The sequence below is a fragment of the Lissotriton vulgaris genome, chromosome 8, assembly GCF_964263255.1.
Source record: "Lissotriton vulgaris chromosome 8, aLisVul1.2, whole genome shotgun sequence".
NCBI lineage: Eukaryota > Metazoa > Chordata > Amphibia > Caudata > Salamandridae > Lissotriton > Lissotriton vulgaris.
In genome coordinates this window covers 332469325-332487491 of record NC_141696.1, presented here as the reverse complement: position 1 = coordinate 332487491, position 18167 = coordinate 332469325, and the positions used below count along the sequence as shown (strand labels likewise).

The following is an 18167-nucleotide window of genomic DNA, read 5'->3' as shown; positions in this document are numbered from 1 at the left end:
CGCCGAGACCGAAGGGGCTGCGAATACAACATAGGTTTGCAGCTTTGGGCTTGCTTTTGGCAAAACGATGAATAGTCATACACTGTCCCAAACCGGAAGCCTTGCAGTACGGACTTGGGAGAGCGATGTATTAAAATGGGCTTTGGCCGAAGAAATTAGGAGGAGGACAATCCTATTAACAAGTACAGACATGTGAAACCCATTACCTGCACCAGAAGATGATGGATCACAATGGGACCACCAGCCTCTACAAACACCCCAAAAGAGAAGCCAGAGGGAAGCAACCACGGCATAATACTGGTAGCACAAGACCACATAAGGACAACGCAATAAGGATGGAGAAAAATTGAATGGTGTGCAATAAGTCCATATGTGATAACTGATCGGTTGTTGTGGATAATCAATCTCTACGTAATGCAGAAAATAGACGGTAACAATTAGTAGGGCCAGATTTATCTCCAGGTTAACGTTATGTTTATTGCTATTGAATTGCCATAAACATTGTACACATATATTTCAGGAACTCATGGAGTGTTCTTTTGAAAAGTTTAAAGTGTGTTTACCTTCATTTTAATTTTTTTAACAAAAATATAAGGAATTGACCTTTATAATGAAAGTCACAGCATTTTGAAGAGAGCATCATTAAACAGACCTGGAATGCGAATACCGACTGCAGTTTACTTACCAAATATCTAAACACTACCAGAGTTAGTCAAAAAGAAACCTTCACATACCACCCAACTCCAAACTTACACGCATTAAGCAGCTTCAAAAGATAAAATACGATCCTGTATGTGGAAAAAAGGTTTATTGAGATTATGAGATTATGCTTCCAGGCATTGAAATCTGAATACGCACTCAAGAGCTGTAACAGTTAAAATGTGGCACATGGTAGGCAAAGTTGGGATGACCATTCAGATCCATCCTCAAACCCTGATTGAAATCAATTTGGATTAAAGACAAGTTGCACAATTTGAGAACTTGACAATATCAATTCTTGAGCTCAATTGTGCACATCTGTAAGAAAACAGAAACTCGAATGATCTTTTCTCTCATGTTTATAAAAAAAAAAGTAAAACGAAAATACTACTCTCAGAAGCCTACTTGTAGTCGGCGCACTTTCCTACATCCTTAACAACGATTCCATCTTTTATGCGCCTTGATGCCCTTGGGCTAAGTTGCGCTTCATAAATCCTCACTCACTCACTTCTATCATTTAACGTCAGTAATACCTAAAGGGACAGTTACGTGTTTACTGTTACAAGGTTCTTTAATTTGAAAACACACCAGCATGATTCGGAGAACTTGTTTTTAACTAGTTGTACTTGCTTGAAGTGCCTACCCTCTTACTAGCAAAGAAATCAAACAACCGATTGGGAAAGCATATTACTGGACACAAATGTCCTTTTTCACTGTATACAGGTCTTTTTGAAAACATAACATGACTAAAAGACTATCTTATCAAAGTGTACTGCTGGATTCAGGGACCCTGCCATTATGACACTTTTTTTTTTTGGAGATGTGGTGTTTAACAAGACCTTTTGATTCTACTAAAATTATATGTAAAAAGATACTTACTTGTAGAGCCTTTCAGCCAGCCCTTCTCATTCACTGGTCTTTTATTGTGTTAATCGTATTTTTCTTCCGCCCACTACAGCATCCACCATGGGTTAAAGATTAGCCTACTTCAACAACTAGCTAACATCGCTGTGAGTGAGACATTTACCCCCTTCACAAGGAGCACATCCACACACATAGTAGTTCACTGAAGTTCCAGGGACTGTAATGGCAATATTTACTTTTTGCTTTTAGCCAATGTTTTTTGTAGACTGTTGACAGCCCAACAGATTCCCCAACAATAATGTGTTTTAAAAATCATTACGAAAGAAAACAAGCATTCACAAGTCAAAAGGCTGGCAGCCAATGCCAGACCGATTGGCTTTCCCAATGCTTGCTAGGTCGAGCCTACCAGGCAGCACACACTGTCTGGTTACAAACACATTGTGGGTACACCAAAATGTTACAGAGCTTTACAGCCCACCCATTGCTCACCACTGGTTGGCTTTACTGGGTCGGTGCTTCCCCTGGAGCATAGTCTCTTCACTATCGCTCCGATTGGCTGACTTCTATCCTTCCACTGCTCAAGGTCAGGGAACTACTTTTCTTCTTTTTGCCTAAGCTCTCCATGGGAATGCATGTGTTTTCCAGCTCTCTCTGATGTGTATTTCTTCCTTTGCGCTGTGTTGCTGTCTGCCTTATGTTGCAAACTGTCTTGTGTGCTTCACCACCCATTAAACTCCCTCCCCCACGCTCACTGTTGCTTTTTAGTCCATATGCTTCTCCCTCACCCTTGCTTAGCTCCCCCTTATGTGCTGCTTTTCTCCTCCCACTGCCCACTCCCTGTTGCGTCCACCTCCCGCTCCTCCATTCCCCAACATTTTTAAGAAGGAAAAAAAAAAAAGATTGGGGAGCAGGGGTGGAAGGAGAGAGAACCAGTAAGCAAATTGCTGCTGGGCACCTCTGCTTTGGCTCTAGTTCTTTTTGATTTATTTTTATTTACAAATCCATTTTGGATCTGTAAATTTAAAAAAACAATTGCACCTGCGTCATTTTGTAAGTGTGTATTTGTAATGAAGCATGCGCACGCATACAAAATGATGGGAGCGCCGTGGCCACACCATTGCGTCTTTTTTTACTGTCTTTTTTTAGATTGTACTTTTGGCCATTCTGCACAGCATCTTGACCATTACAAAAAGGCTTTGGTAAAGACTGCAGCCCCCAAAAAGTGAAACATTGGATTTGCCAAGGATTATGTTTTAACGTGGCCTCATGCAGAAGCTCAAACCATGCTCAGATACCACCCACTTGAATTTTCTATGGAAGATACATGCGCCATAAAGGGATATCTACAAGACATTTCCAGATTATTGCCTTCCGGTATCTAACACCCCACTAAATTAAAAAGCAAAGGGTACATAAAAGTGGAGCGGCAGCGTTTTGGCCGCCAGACACGTTCCTCGGCCTCGAACCTGCATCCCGAAGCTTTCACAGGGATGTTCATTCCAACTGCTTTGGCTAACAGGAGCCAGCAGCTTCCTGCGCATGCGCATTTCACTCAGCATAGAATAACAAATCACAATGAATTAGGATCAATCACATCTCGGAGGCGAAAACCGCACATCAAACACCGCTGCTCGTTTAAGTATGCATCCCAGCATCCTACAATAGGCACAAACTAAAACACACCATAAAGCACAGTTGTCTCCGCACTTCACACAAGACTGCAAGAAACTGCACACGCTATAAAACAAAGAAGCGATTTATTGCTGTTTAAAAAGATCCTGTAAATAGGAAAACACGATCTGTTTTACAACATTTATTGCTGCAGTTAAATAATGGTTTCTTCGTGTAACTTAGCGGAGAGATACTTTTATAAATGAATTTAGCTATCAGTCGCACTGGTTTGTGCTACTTCCTCACACTGCCAACTGAATACTATTTACTACTTCAGACATGGTGACGCGGGTAAATGACGTTACTTATGACGTGTCATATATTTTCTTGCGGGTCCTTATTTAGAGCAAGGCGTGGAATGCAGACGTATGCAATATTGGAATTACAGCTCACTTTTACCTCATCAGCAGGTCACAGCACGTGCTGAATAACAGCCGCCGCCTGCACGCCCAAACCTTCAAAATCACCACAAACGTCTAGAGAAAGAACTGCGACCGAATAGCAGTGGTAACTAGTTTCCACTCCCACACGTGTCATCTGAAAGGATGCAGTAGAACAGAAAAACAATGTTCCTCTGGGTTCCTGTAAATCAAAAAGCTCACTTCTCAATCTCATTCAATCAACCACCATAAATGTTCTAACAAAACCGTATATATATTATCTACCTCTTCGGTTTTAGAGAAAAAAAGCATTGATTTAAATAGATTATACTCTATTGATCACTTTGGATCAAATAGTTCCCATAAAATCATCACATATCAAAAACATTAAAAAGCTCCGTACATGCAATATATACATGGGAAATGTTTGTAGACAAAATAATTTGTCGATGCACAATTTACAACACACTGGCTGTCTTATACATGTTTAATGGATACATAACTAACCGGTGATGTATTAAGTAGTTGTGTCTATTCACAAAGACAAATGCTTTTGTCTACACTTATTTCCCCTGGTTATATTGTATGTACAGTGCATTTAATGTTTTTAGTATGTGATCATTTTATGTGAAACTTTTTTTATTGTCACTTGAGTGACACTGACCTTGTGTGCAACCCAAACTAAAAAAATGATTTAAGATGTCAGAGCAAACACAAGTAAGATTTTTTGTGTGCAATTCAAACTAATGTCAATGTCATTAGCAGCCAATCAGTTGTAAATATACGACTGCAGAAAACAAATCATATACTAACCGTATTTACAAGGGATCCTATCTTGAATTGCATCAAATCCGCCGGTTTGCTTCAAACCAAACTTCTAGTTCAGCCTCCTGCATGGGGCAGCCCTAGGAGGGTGACTAGGTGACACCATATTTGGCCTGAGGCAGCCTTCCGATTGTGATTAACATACCACGAGTAAAGGCAACGTCTGAGGTCAACGCTACACCTGTAATATGGCGACCAAGAGGCCTCTGAAGGTTGTTTGACAGGCTTGTGTTAACGGTCTAGTGGCCGAGGCCAGCATGTGAATGATAGGCTGCTAAATACACTTACCGAAGTTTTGACAACATTTAAAAAAGGAATTGCTGAAAATATAGGCATCTAATTGTAAAATACAGGCAGATATGTTACACAATATAGGCAGATATGTGGTTCAATATAGACAGATATGTTGGAAAAATAGTCCGATATGCAGTGACATATAAGCAGACTCTACCCTTAGATTTGAATTATGAAATGATATAAACATACATTCATGGAGCCAAATGCTGAAAAATCTATAATAATCATGTAGTGGATCACACGCATCAACTTTGATATTTCTATAAGTCATGGACACTTGTAGGTTGCCCATGACTGTGGAGGACAATATAATGTACATACGTTCATTAACTGACCAATAAGCATCGCTAAGAATGTTTCAAGCATGTGCCTGCATGCCCTCACATGTAACTATAATTCAGATTATAAGTGTGAAGTTTACTCTGCAATATAGGTCTGAAGTTTGTGTGTAAATAGCGTTTATTTTTGGTACCACAGCAAATTCAAAAATACTGGTTTGTATTAGCTAAAATGACCTCACAATTGGTCAACGTGGAACATACACCAGACCATAGGATCACACTGGTCTTTTAATACTGGACTACTGTCAAGGTCAGAGGGTCACAACCCCTAAAGGGCGATTAGTTCCCCGCTACAGTGGTTGCAGCAATTGAAGGTGATGTTTTCATATCTGGTGTAAGGGTGGAAACGGCCAATATTCTTTTTGGCGGGAAAGAAGGGCGACGGCAAAGATTCCGAAAATGATAGCGCCGTTGATTCTTCTGGACAATTAACTGGATGCAATATTCTGAGCATCTGAAACAAAAAAACACATTTTTAGTACACGTGCACACTAATCAAAGCTTTTGACTTAATAGAGCGAGAACGGACGCCCAACAGTACATTACAATTCAGATGGAAAGAAAGGCTTTGAGACTCACAATTACGAAATTACAAGTGGAATGTATCCCGGTCTGTGCACTTCCTGGCGGCTCACAGATGTCCAAAGCATCAACGTACCCCAAGAATAACAGCGGAAGCCCCCCACCCTCATCTCTTCAAGGCTAAGGCATAAGCTTCTTAGACAAAATAATTCAGGGATATTACATTAGAGGTGAAGTGTTTGCAGAATGTAGCCCCGCCCCAATCTCCCGGAGGCTGTATGATTGGATGCCAGATACTGCTTTACTCCAACTGCAAATTGGAAAGGTTATTTCACAGGTGGTGCTAGAATATGTACACAAGGGCCAGCAGATTAGTGTGGACACCGCCCAGGCATGGTCTACAGGGAGCAACAGGCACAGCCCAGAGTAACGAGGGGAGCGAGGACGCAGCACTTTACAAGCTTTTTAGCCAAAACAGTTGAGATTAAGAGTATGCTGGGAGGAAAACATACCCTGGACAATAAAACTTAAATTACAATTCTTGTTTTTGGGGTTGGAGCCACTCCTAACCCCTTTTGGCATCTATGGGTCTACTCTGGTGTCCCCTCTCTAATGCCATGAGCACTGGTCTGCACAGCACAACACAGGACCACTCGCCGTGTGAGTCCAGCACCTCCAAGGCTGAAGCCACACTATTCCAAAGTCTATTGGCGTCCATATCATGCGTAAAAGAGACTGCTGACCCACTACAAATCAAGATGACTGACATTCCTTGAAGTAACCCAACAGGACAATACATTTGTGAGAGGCAGAGTAATGAATTACACAGGGTACTGTTTCACCTTCATAGTAGATTTTCCTAGGCAGCCTCAACCGGATTTTCTGCAAGAACACTTGACCAGGTACAGATAGAGACTTGAGTCTGCAATGACGGCTCTTGATAAACTGTTACGTAATATAGCTTGACTGGACTCTCGCATTTATAGTGTGTGTAACAATGGTTGTTTAGTGTATTTGATTTAATCTTCACAGCACTTCCCAAGATGCCTGTAGGTGCAAGTTCTAACCAAGTACCCAGAATCCTAACAAATGAGGAAGACAGCCACACCTCTGGCGCTGTTAAACCAACTTCAGAATCCTGGAAAAAGCCCCACACCATGCAGAGCGAGTACATTAAATGGCAACACGAAACAGTACTGAAGATCAGAATCAAGGCTGCTCTGGTCAAGAGGACTTCTCTAAACTGTAATATTGTATGTATACACATACGCAGCATAACATCCACTAAGGATCATGGGACAGATGAAAAGTTCCATTCAATAAGCACGTCGCCAATTGAGTTTGGTGTGGACCAGACCTTCAGTGAGAGAGACTATGAGGTAGATCAAATAAGGAAGGTCCCTGAGTCAAGTCCATTATTGCATTAGCAAGAATATGGTGGTAATACCTTACTTTGTGAATAGTAGAAATAATGCCAACTTTCACAGGAGTGAAGGTGGGAGGTCCTATTTTTATGTTTAGTAAGGGGCCTAATGTAAATTCAAGTAGTAAAGAGTTCCTGAAACCTCTGACAATTATACTGAATGCAAACATAAAAATGAAAAAATGGGTCTCCCCAGAGGAAGATCCGTCAACCTGGAGGTCTGACACTCTGACTGCTACAGTCTTGCATAACTGAGAAACAAATCACCAGAAGAAGCCGGGAATGGGTTCGTTTCCATCAAATATAGGTCTATGATGCTTTCTTAATCACCTGTTGTGCATTTCCAGATGATATCCAGAAGTGTATTTGTCTCACTACACCACCACTTAGCTTTTGTTTTTTCTGACTGCTGTACCGTTGCCAAGCTGGTGTATGCAATTGAGAAAGGAGTTTATAAACTGCTTATTTCTCTTGGACACACCTAGCATGGTTATTTGCTCCAAGGTAGATTTCCTGCCACTGGTGATCATCCAGGATTAAGCCCAATTCGCTTTTACAGATGTACCTGGCATGGGAATCTTTATTCTGCACACTAGACGGTGGCGCGGACAGGATAACATTTGGTGGAATAGCAGATAAGGCAAGCGTTCCCTTTTCGCTACTGTTATCAGCTCCTGCTGCAATATCCAATGCCTCAGTCCTAGGTAATGAAGAATTACATCTCTACAACCTAATGGACATCTTGCTATCCTCAAAGGACCTAATAGTGCCTGTTGGGATGGAAAAGTCACCTGCATGGTGATAGACGTGCACTTGTGCCTTCAGTGCCCCAGCTGCATTGATATCTGGATGCCTGGTAGTGGTTTTTGAACATGGGCAAACACAAATCATGCAGATGTGCCATGAGCTCAACCTGTCTCATGGTAATGCAGTCTTGTTAGACTGGGAGGGATGCACCAAGCGCTACCCTCATAGCAGTATAGGGCCACTGCCTGGAGTTAAGTTATGATATGTTATATTAAGGTGTCTTATAGAGCGCAACAGCTGCCCCAGCAAAGGGGCGTCCCGGCGCTAGAAGAAAACTGAAAAATAGCAGAGTAACACCAGCTAGTTAATGGGGAAAAGAAAAGTCTTAATGGCCTTCCTAAATTCCAAGTAGTTATTAAGACCCCGAATCTGCACAGGAAGTGTGTTCCATAAATGGCAGCTCTATAGCAAAAAGAGCGCCACCAGCCCGGACTCTTCATAAGTGACACAAGCGTGGTGGTGGCAGCATACCTGCTTTGTGTTTAATAGTGATCAGTATTGTGAACAGGTCTCTTGGTCTACATGGTGAATGTGACTTGTGCCATTGAGTGTGTGAGACTTGCGTATGCATGCTGGGATGTATATATGCTTGGTGCATAACATGGATGCCTTGAGATTCCATTTTGGAAGCATAAGGCCTGGAAAGGCTAGTGGAGGCAAGGATCGCAACCCCAGACCGGAGATGTGGATTGCTGACATTCCTGAGGGCTGGGGTGGGAAAACACACAGGAGAAAGGTGAGCAGAACATCATCTGCGCACATCTAAGATCTACGATTCTAAGATCTCTGATTCCAGGAAGATTTACTGGTCAGTAGGGCCTGGGTTCATTGTCAGGGGAATGGTGGGTCTGATAAGGTTAGCACCTTAAGAACAGGGAATCATGAAAGAGAGGAATACTTAGGCCTTTATACCTTTATAAGGCATACTGCAATGAAAGCAGACAGCCATGTGTAATCCCAAATTATTTCCTTGGCCTGTATTGTGGATTAATCAGAATTGGACACCCCAAAGTCTGCTAGTCCCTCCTGGATGAGGGGCCATCACCCATGAGTCAAGACCACTTGTCCTGAGCCTGGAGCACCGGATTTCTGTCTGCCAAGACCAATGGACCCTTTGAGGAGGAGAATGTGGCTGGAGAGAACGAGGCTCAGTTGGGATCCTGTTGAGTGGATCCCAGTGAGCGAAGTGTGAGACAACCAGTCCGACCGGGACCTCTGTACGGACAAAGGCTGTGACCCTCGTGTGAAAGGGGGGAGCCACTAGGAAGTAAGTGAATTCATCCTGGTGCAGAGCCAGTAGGTGATCCCTGTATGTCCAGTGGCGGGCCACAGTGAAGTAAGGGCCTTTGTCCTTGTGTAAAGCCAGCCGGAACCCTCGTATGTCAGGTGTGGGCCACCGCGAAGTAAACGCTGCTGCCCTTCTGAGGAGGAAATCAGAGAATCCAGAGTGCCAGGAGATGGCCACGGTGGAGACAGGGATCCTGCCCTGGATTGCTGAGCCCAGGCTGCTGTGAACACTTAATTACGAGGAGCCACAGAAAAAGATATTCCACAATGAAGCAATCTGTTCGGAGGTTGCGGAGGCCCACCAAATCATCAATAAAAGACCGCAAGAGGACTCGGTCAGCATCTGGAGACCAGAGCATGCAGAGACGCGCCTCTATCCTCCTGCACTTGCCAGCTGTCTTAGAGTATGTTCGAGGCAGGCAGACCATTTGGGGTCATGCACAAATTTAGCGCACAGCTCAACTAAAGTTGAATCCCAAGGCCAAACTTTGACGCGTGAGGAGTAGAGTAGAGTGGGCCACATCTAAAAGTCGCCTCCAGTAGCAAATGGACAATAGCCAGACTCACTCACTAGAAAGGGAAAGGGGGGGGGGGGCTCTAAGATACTATACATGACAACGCTAGCACTCTGACCTTAAAAGACTTATTTAGCGAGATGCCACTATGCATTGTGTGCATATATTAAAATACTACTTTCTTTCCACAAAGGCAAGTATTTGACTGGATAATCACCTTATTGCGATTTCGGTTTGTACTATGAGTCTTGCACCAGTGTATGCCTCACACCTACCGCTTCTCCCCCAAAGAGCCTTAGACTGCTCGATACATAGTACCATTGACAGCAAGTGCTGAAAGGGGTAGTACGTGGACCAGTTACTGAGGATCCATAGTAGGTCTGGCCTCAGCACAGCTGGAGTAAAAGGCCACAACCCCTGCTGTTGGATCTGTGCTTGCCTCGAGGCCCTCTGAAAGAGATTTAACAGTACCTCTTGTAGAAGAGATCCAAAAGCCTAAAATAAGGTTCTCTCCAAGATTCAAAGTACGTCCTAATTCTCCCAGGGGAAAAATCCTCATTGGCGAAGTGCTAGATGAAAGAAGAGGGTGGTAGGTCAGACTCGCTTCATGTATCAGTTGGTCCCAAACTACTAGTGTAGGTCGAGTGTCCAGAGATATTTACAGATTTCTTCCCGGTTGGCTTTTGGATTCTCAGAGAACCTCTCCCGATGGCTGGCGGACTAAATTCTGGACAATAAAGCACCAGATCTTGCCCATCTCACTTTTTAGTCATTCAACCATGCGCCTCAGCTGGGATGATTGGTAGAAGTAGATACAGTGTGGTGGTCCCAGAGCACCATGTCTGGAGTGTTAAGTACATTGCTACCAGCCCATTCTTCGGTTTCTTTTTGGGAAAGATGAAAGAGTTATAGATTTCCTGAGGCTGACACATTTCTCTCTGGTTAAGAGTTGGGAGAGGGCCTGAAAGATATACAAGATTTTTTTTTACCTTACCTTGTATAATATGTAAAAAAGGAAATAATTTTCATAGCAGGGATCTGCACCAACTAGAAAAGTGCGTGGTTGCACCATAACTAACTCCCTGCCTCAATCTCTTGTAATAGATCAGAATAGCTTTTAATGGCACCTATATGAAGATTCGAGATCGGGCTGACACTCGTAATGCCCTCTGTCAACCACTCGAAGGGTGTGCATGGTTGGAGTTGTATCATGAGTTCATCGCCTCCTCCCCAATCAGCCCTTTGGATAACTTGGAAGCACACAACTCTCTGGAAGCTCGTCAGCTGCAGCAAGAGCTCCATCAGTGAGAGACATTGGATTTCCAGTGGTACCAAAGACCATCTGCAAACACTGATAGCTCAAATGTATCCAGCCTAAGGTTAATGTCTTTAGACTGGTGTGTTCTTCTTCAGACGTTCCTTCTGACTCCTGCCGGCTGGCACAGTCAATTTCCAAGCAGCTGGGAAGGTTTCAGCAGGAACGACAAGAATAAACAGCCATAAACCATTTGCTGTGCTGCTCCTGTGCCCTGAATCAGCAATAAACTAAACTCATCTTGCAGCTTCTTAGGTATGAGAAATACATATGTGTCTGGCTTGTGGAACAAGTAGCTTGTCATAACAGCAACCATGCAGAATGGAAAGCCCCCAGGTGGTACAATTTGACACTTCCCAGCATCTTACATCCTCAACTAAAATGAGAAAAGTGGATAGGCTCTTTCCTTTGCAAAGCAAATCTATCACTTACATTATAGACTGTACAGATATGTTAAATGTATTGCCAAGGGAGTTCCCACCCAGTCATCTAGGGGCTCAGGCCATTCTGAAATCATTCATTTGTCCCAAGTTCAGCACTGTATACTACTAGAAAACAGCCTGGTTAAGCCCTGGTCAGCAAGCAACAAAGACTGAAGCGGAAAGAACTGAACCGGGCTGAAAAACGTAAACGGGTGACCTGGTACACAATTATAGAGCAACTCAGTGTTGTGACACAAAGTAGCTACTTGCATCAGTGTAGAATGTAAGGATTTACCTTCCAAGCGGCCGTCTGACAATGCTGATAACGATGGGAGCAGCATTAAGTCAATATGGGCACCAAGCTCAGCACACAATCCCTTAAGTCCGCCGTTCATAGATTTACGCTCAGCAGATCCAGCAGCATAGATCTTGCCCCATTAATAGCGATTACATTGAGATTACATTGAGAGGACTAATCAAGAATATGGTTGCAGTTTTTGCAAAGGCAGCTGACACACACCAGAGGGGGTGTTATCAAGACTGTGGAACAAGTATTTGTGAAGGTTTATAAAGTGCACTGGCATGCACAAACGATCATATTCAGATCCCACTTTACACCACAGAGTAAAAAGCCTAACATTTCAAGAGAAAACATCTTCAATACAATTCTAGATATAATATCCCCTAAAGCGTAATCTCCCAGTTTAACAGATACCTTACCCCGGCTCAAGTGTGCTAGCAGCTATTTTTTTTATCATCACAAAAAAAAAAAAAAGAGACAATGACCAATGTTGTTTCATGACACTATAGTTTGACAACGATTTTGATCGGGAAGAATGTATAAACAAGCATTTACAATGCAATGGTTTCGCCTTTTGAAAAGTTTGAGCTATTGGCATTGTAAATGACAATTTTTATTTCATGTGTTGGTTTTGAAAATAAATAAATAAATGGCATGGTCATTTACAATGCCAATAGCTTAATCTCTCGCAAATGCGAGACCTATAGCATTTGCAATGCAATAGGTCGCGTATTTACGCGAGTTTGAGCTAATGATATTGCAGATAACAATGCGTTTTATTCATGTTTCAAAAACCAAAACATAAATAAAAGGTCTCTCACACTGCTGTCTCTCTCACACTGCTGTCTCTCACACACTGCTGCCTCTCACACACTGCTGCCTCTCACACACTGCTGCCTCTCACACACCATGCTCTCCCTAGAAGACTCACACACCATGCTCTCCCACACACCTGCTCTCCCTAGAAGACTCACACTGATGTCTCTCTCACACTGCTGTCGCTCTCACACTGCTGTCACTCTCACACTGCTGTCGCTCTCACACTGCCGTCTCTCCCACACAAACACATGCAGAGAGCGACACACACAGCAACACACATACAGAGAGCCACACATACACAGCCACACACACACACACACACACATACAGAGAGCCACACACACACAGCAGCTAAACCCTGAGCAGCAGCTAACCCTTGCACAGCAGCTGAGTTACCCCCTGCATACTAGAGCGAGGCAGGTGCAACGCAAGAGCGGAGCCTTTGTTTTCACTACCTCTGTTTCCACACAAGTCTGCAGAACACGACTGGCGCACTGATCACTTTAGCACAGTAGCTAAAACCTGCACAGCAGCTCTCCTCTGAATAGCAGCTAAACTCTGCACAGCAGGGCGAGGCAGGTGCAGCGCAAGGCTACGGCACTCATTTCCACTCAAACACCCCATCTATTTCTACACAAGTGTGCCGTGCACTGCCGTCTTCCTATCCCTATCTGACAGCAGCATAGCATCACTCCACCATCAATAGTTCACCCCACACTCTGGAGGCAGCTGGCTACAAGGCTGATTAGTGCTTTATGGTGGTCGACGCTAGCCCCACACAAAGATGTCTCCAATGTGTCCACGGACATACCCCAGCCCTTATGACAGTGCACGTCGCGGATGGGCGGGGAAAACTGCAACTGGTGCAGAAATAGTTCATCAGAGTCCTAGGAGCTCTGGTGATAAGATGGTCCGTGCTTAATAGTGAGCATTACTGCAAAGGACGGCATCCCGGGACCCTTAGAGTAGCAGTTAACCCCTTCAGTACACATGTAGGCTTGGATGGAGAGCCCGTGCAGGTACGTCAGTGCCTGGGGGTGGGTAAGGTGGGTTTAAGGTGATCGGCACTGTTTTCACACCAGCACGCACCTATAATGTATGGCTACCTCAGGACCACACACACAAGTTAACACCTTTAACACACAGCAAGGCTGTGCCGGAGAGCCCCTGCTGGTGCCTCACTAGTTTACCAGATCGCCATGGGCCTGGAGACACGGTGGTCAGTGGCTGAGAGAGGCCGGCCATGTCCTCCTAAACACGCCCCCAACGTTTCCCCACAAGAGGCTTTTCACTCAGCTCTTCGCAGACGCACAAATAATACAGGCTCTGGTTTTAGAAATATCTGCCCCTTAGGTTAACACATGTATAGGCACTGCCTTTAGAAACAGGTTTATCCCTTAGGTTAACACATGCACAGGCTCTGGAAACAGACACATGCACAGGCACTGGCTTTAGAAACAGGTTTATCACGGCTTTAACACAGGTACAGGCTCTGGGATTAGAAATAAGATATGTTCCTTAAGTCAACTTCACTTACACGTTGTGGCTTTGTAAAGAATATCTATTCCCTAGGCCTAGGTTAACACAAACTTGCTTTAGAAATTGCGCCAACCCCTTAGTTTGCACAGATCTTGGGGACTCAGGGTTTGGAAAGCAGAGTAATATGTGGGGTTACACAGGCCTACAGGCTCGGGCTTTGGGAAGAGGAGGAATCCCATAGGTAACACAGGTTATACAGTCTGATCAAAGTTCAAACACCATTTCTGTCTCTTGCTTTCAACCTTACAGGCTCGCGCACAGCGGCTGTCCATCACATCACATGCGCTTCTCGAGCTCTAGACCCGGGTTATAGAAATTACACCGGATCCGGGCTCTCCCGCAGGCTCGAGCCTCTGACGTCAGAGCAAAGGTCTCCCCCATATTACTCCCCGTCCCAGTACCTTACAGGCCGGTTCACTTACGGTTCGGGCGGTACTGCCGAAGCTGCTTGAAGCAGGGCGCAGGCGAAGAGATCCAGGCCCCACATCCTGGTGACAGGGAGGGGGTCACAGGGTCAGGGGTCTGCGGAGGGGGGCTGGAGGACAGCTGAAACCCCAGAGGAACGGGCTAGACGGCGAGATCCACCAGCCGAACTGGTAACTTCCAGAGAGAGGATGAACCCAGCGATCCCTCTGACCCCGGCCTTTAAAAGGTCTACAACTGAGGGGGCGGGGCATGGGGGCTGGGGAGAGAGGAAGGGTCAAACACTAACGGCAAATGGACAAGGGCGGTGCAGGGCAAAATGTTTGTTGAGGTTCTACAATTTCCCTCATCCAACGATCGTGTGATTAGAAGCCTAGACACTGCCCCACCCAAAAAGATTTGCAAACTATTTACAGGGCGTGGTGTTTGTGAGACAAGACAAGAAAGCTCTGATTAGGGTAGCCACCTTTTCTTGGGAAAAAACACCGCCCATTTGTATATGTTTTGCTTTCCTGAAACATCCAAGAGATGCCAGGTGAAAACAAGACAACAGCTGAGGAGCACGGAGAGGAGCGCTTTAGAAACTTATGCTCCTACCGACACTGTGCGATCGGGTTTCCGGCAGCTTAAATCATACCGTCGGAAACATGTCTCCGTGGTTCGCAGGGACGGTGGCCGGGGGGCAGTAGCATGGGAGGTTGCAGCATAGCGCGGGCGGCACACGGACAGTGGGAGGGGGGGGGGCGTGAACGGGCAAACAGACAGGGAGGGGGCGTGAACGGGCAAACGGACAGCGGGAGGGGGGGCGGGAACGGGCACAAGAAGGCAAGAAAACAGCACTCACCTGGACATCTTCCGGCGGCAAATGATCAAAACATGGCGTCCAAAAAAATAAATAAATAACACCCGCCCACCGCCGCAATGACGTGCTAAAAGGGGCTGGATGAGAAAAAGCTCAGGAACGCCCACGAGTCGCCTCGCAGAATGACAGACGCCTCTCTCTTCCAATGGCTAGCCTCCATTTATGGTGCTAGCCAATGGAAGACAGAGGCGGGACAAACATCCATACTGTAACTCAAAAGATTTTACCCTGCGCGAAAGTTCTGCTGCGCAGCTTTCGGCGAGGCGAAACCTAAAAAGACTCTGCAAGAAATGACTCAATACAGTCTCATTACAATGTGTGCTCTGGGGGGGGCACTAGTTTTTAGTCGCCACAAAACACTTACTACTCATGGTCAACATTAGGACACCTGACCCCTGAATTTAACATCCTAATCTATTTTACTTCGCTACAACTTGGAGCCAAGTGTCTATTTCCAGATCACGGAACATTAATAACATCTTTGGTACCATTAACATTCAAATATGTATGGTCAAAATGTTTTTCACTCTAGTGCAAGACTAAGTGGTAGATTTCAATCAACACAAGTTTTCCATCATGCTTACTTTGTAGATTAAGAGTACAAAAAACATTAGCAATTCTATTCCTACACCGCCTGAGACCACACAATTAGATTACAAGTCTAAAACACAACAACCATGTTTTGAATACCCCTCCAAATGAAACCTCTGCATACATAACAGCTTCAAGTTGTGCATTAAAACACTCTGTATTACACATAGATCAGTGCATTGAACTGGTCTTGAATTCCTGCAAAACACTGATCAGACACATTGTTAACGGCACTTGACAATAGTTTCTCCTCACAATTGGAAAATCATTTAGGAAAGTCTTCGTTCTCTATCTAAAACACTACGCTACGCTCCCTAAAAGCATGTGACCAGGTTTAGTACACACCTTTCTTTGGCTGGATTTCAGCACAATACTTAACAAAATTGAATTATAAATAGGATTTACTGAGGTTTTATTAGTGGACTATGATTTGTGCGTGGTACGCCCACTTTTAAATCTTTTAATACTGGATTTCTAGTCGAAACACTATGCACTACCTACTTTTACAAGTGCATCTCATGCTCTAAAAACCCCACCAGCGAGGTTGTATAAAAGCATGGCATACCCATTTGCCGAAGCCATCTCGCCCCTTCCCTGAAATTATGAACAAATGTACCAGGTTTCTCTAACAAACCAATATCAATCTGACTACTAGTTTTTGGCAAGAACAATTACCGAATCGACCTGCACACAGAGACCTAGACCCTCCATCTTGGTCCTCTTGAGCTCACAATGGCAGATCAGGTTGACAACATTTTGGCTTCTTTACTCTCTGCCTCTGTGTAACTCCTCACTTTCCTTGGGTATTCTACCAACTTTGTGAAAAGATGCCTCAGTCACCTTACTACAGGAAAAACCTACACTTCACCAGAGTTACATGTCTAACTACTGTCCTATTTCATTGTTCCCGTTATTTGCAAAGATAACTGAACAGTGAGTTACAAACAATTAATGAGTTTTCTGAAAATACACCACCTCCTCCACCCTGCTCAATCTGAATTCCGAAAGCACGCAAACTGTTTCGGTTAAAGCAACAAACATCGTATGGCTTATTCTGGACGACCGAGAAGTAGAAGCCCTGATTTTATTAGATATATCGGCGACTTTTGATACTATCTCTCTATTTACTTTATCAATAAACCAATTCTGGTATCACAGGCACATTCTACAAGCGGTTTACTTGCTTCTTGCAGGATCGTAGGCAATCAGTTTCCATGGCAAACTATAGGTTCCATGTTACATTCATTCTTACAGGTGTACCTCAAGGATCAACCCTTAGCTCCATGCTCTTTAATGTAGAAGTTGCTCCACTAGCCAGACTCATTGACTCGTTTGGTTTCAGTGTCAATTCATATGCTAATGATACAAAACTCATTTTAAGGCTAGACTGAATACTGAGGAATTAGCTCCTGATAGGTAGCACTCTGGATGAACCACAATTCATTGGTATAAACTGAAGTTGTCATTTTTGGCAACCCTGCATTATGGGCCAATGAAAGATGCCCAGAGGTTCTTGGAACTCTCGCCTCTTCAACATGCTAGGAACCTTGGGATCTTTTTTTACTTCAAGCTTTGTTTTGAAGAATACATCAAGACTCTCTCTAACACCTGTTTATTAAGTATCATCAGTAAAGAGTTCTGTTAAGTTGAGCCATCATGTGCTGTACCATTCAGTCCGCTTGCCCACAGCGCCAGGACACTTCTTTCAGAGGGATCTATGCACCTAATAAATGTCACTTGCATTCATTCATACGTGTATTAATTGCTTTTCCGAGAGTCTTCAAAACAAGGCTCCAAACAAGCACCAAGAATACACTCCAAGAACGCTTTCGCCATTATTTTAACACCAGTATCTTAAAGCAAGCACCATCACGAACCCTTCAGCTACCGACAAAAGCTCTGACTTTCCACTTCCTAAAACAACACCGCCATTCTCCTTACTCTACAACTCCAACCATTTATATACTTGGATTCCCTGAAAACATTGTCAATGATGCACATGTACAATCCAGCAATCACCGCCTAAACAACAGATATCAAGGGATTACAGGAAACCACCATTACCCGCACATTCTTCTCGACCCCCAAAGAGTGCTTACCTTCGGGGCAAACAAGCTTTTTTGAACTATGGGGCCGGCTGTATACAAATATGCAACACGTGCAAGGAGCATGCACTGCTTTTGAACATTTCAGTATGTAAGCCCAATATACCTCCAGCATGCAGTCTTGATGTCTTCACACCCACTATAGGACTAAAAGCTCAC

At 44.2% G+C, this 18167-nt stretch overlaps 1 protein-coding gene across 1 annotated transcript in view; it reads right to left on the bottom strand.

Annotated features, from left to right (window-relative positions):
• Positions 1 to 3303: 3303 nt before the first annotated feature.
• BLZF1 (basic leucine zipper nuclear factor 1) overlaps positions 3304 to 18167 on the bottom strand; it is a 72867-nt gene continuing 58003 nt past the window's right edge. Inside the window, exon 7 of the mRNA XM_086934093.1 lies at positions 3304 to 5531. Within this exon, the coding sequence (XP_086790219.1) occupies positions 5346 to 5531 (186 nt within the window). The 3' untranslated portion in view covers positions 3304 to 5345. The remainder of the gene's footprint in view (positions 5532 to 18167) is intronic.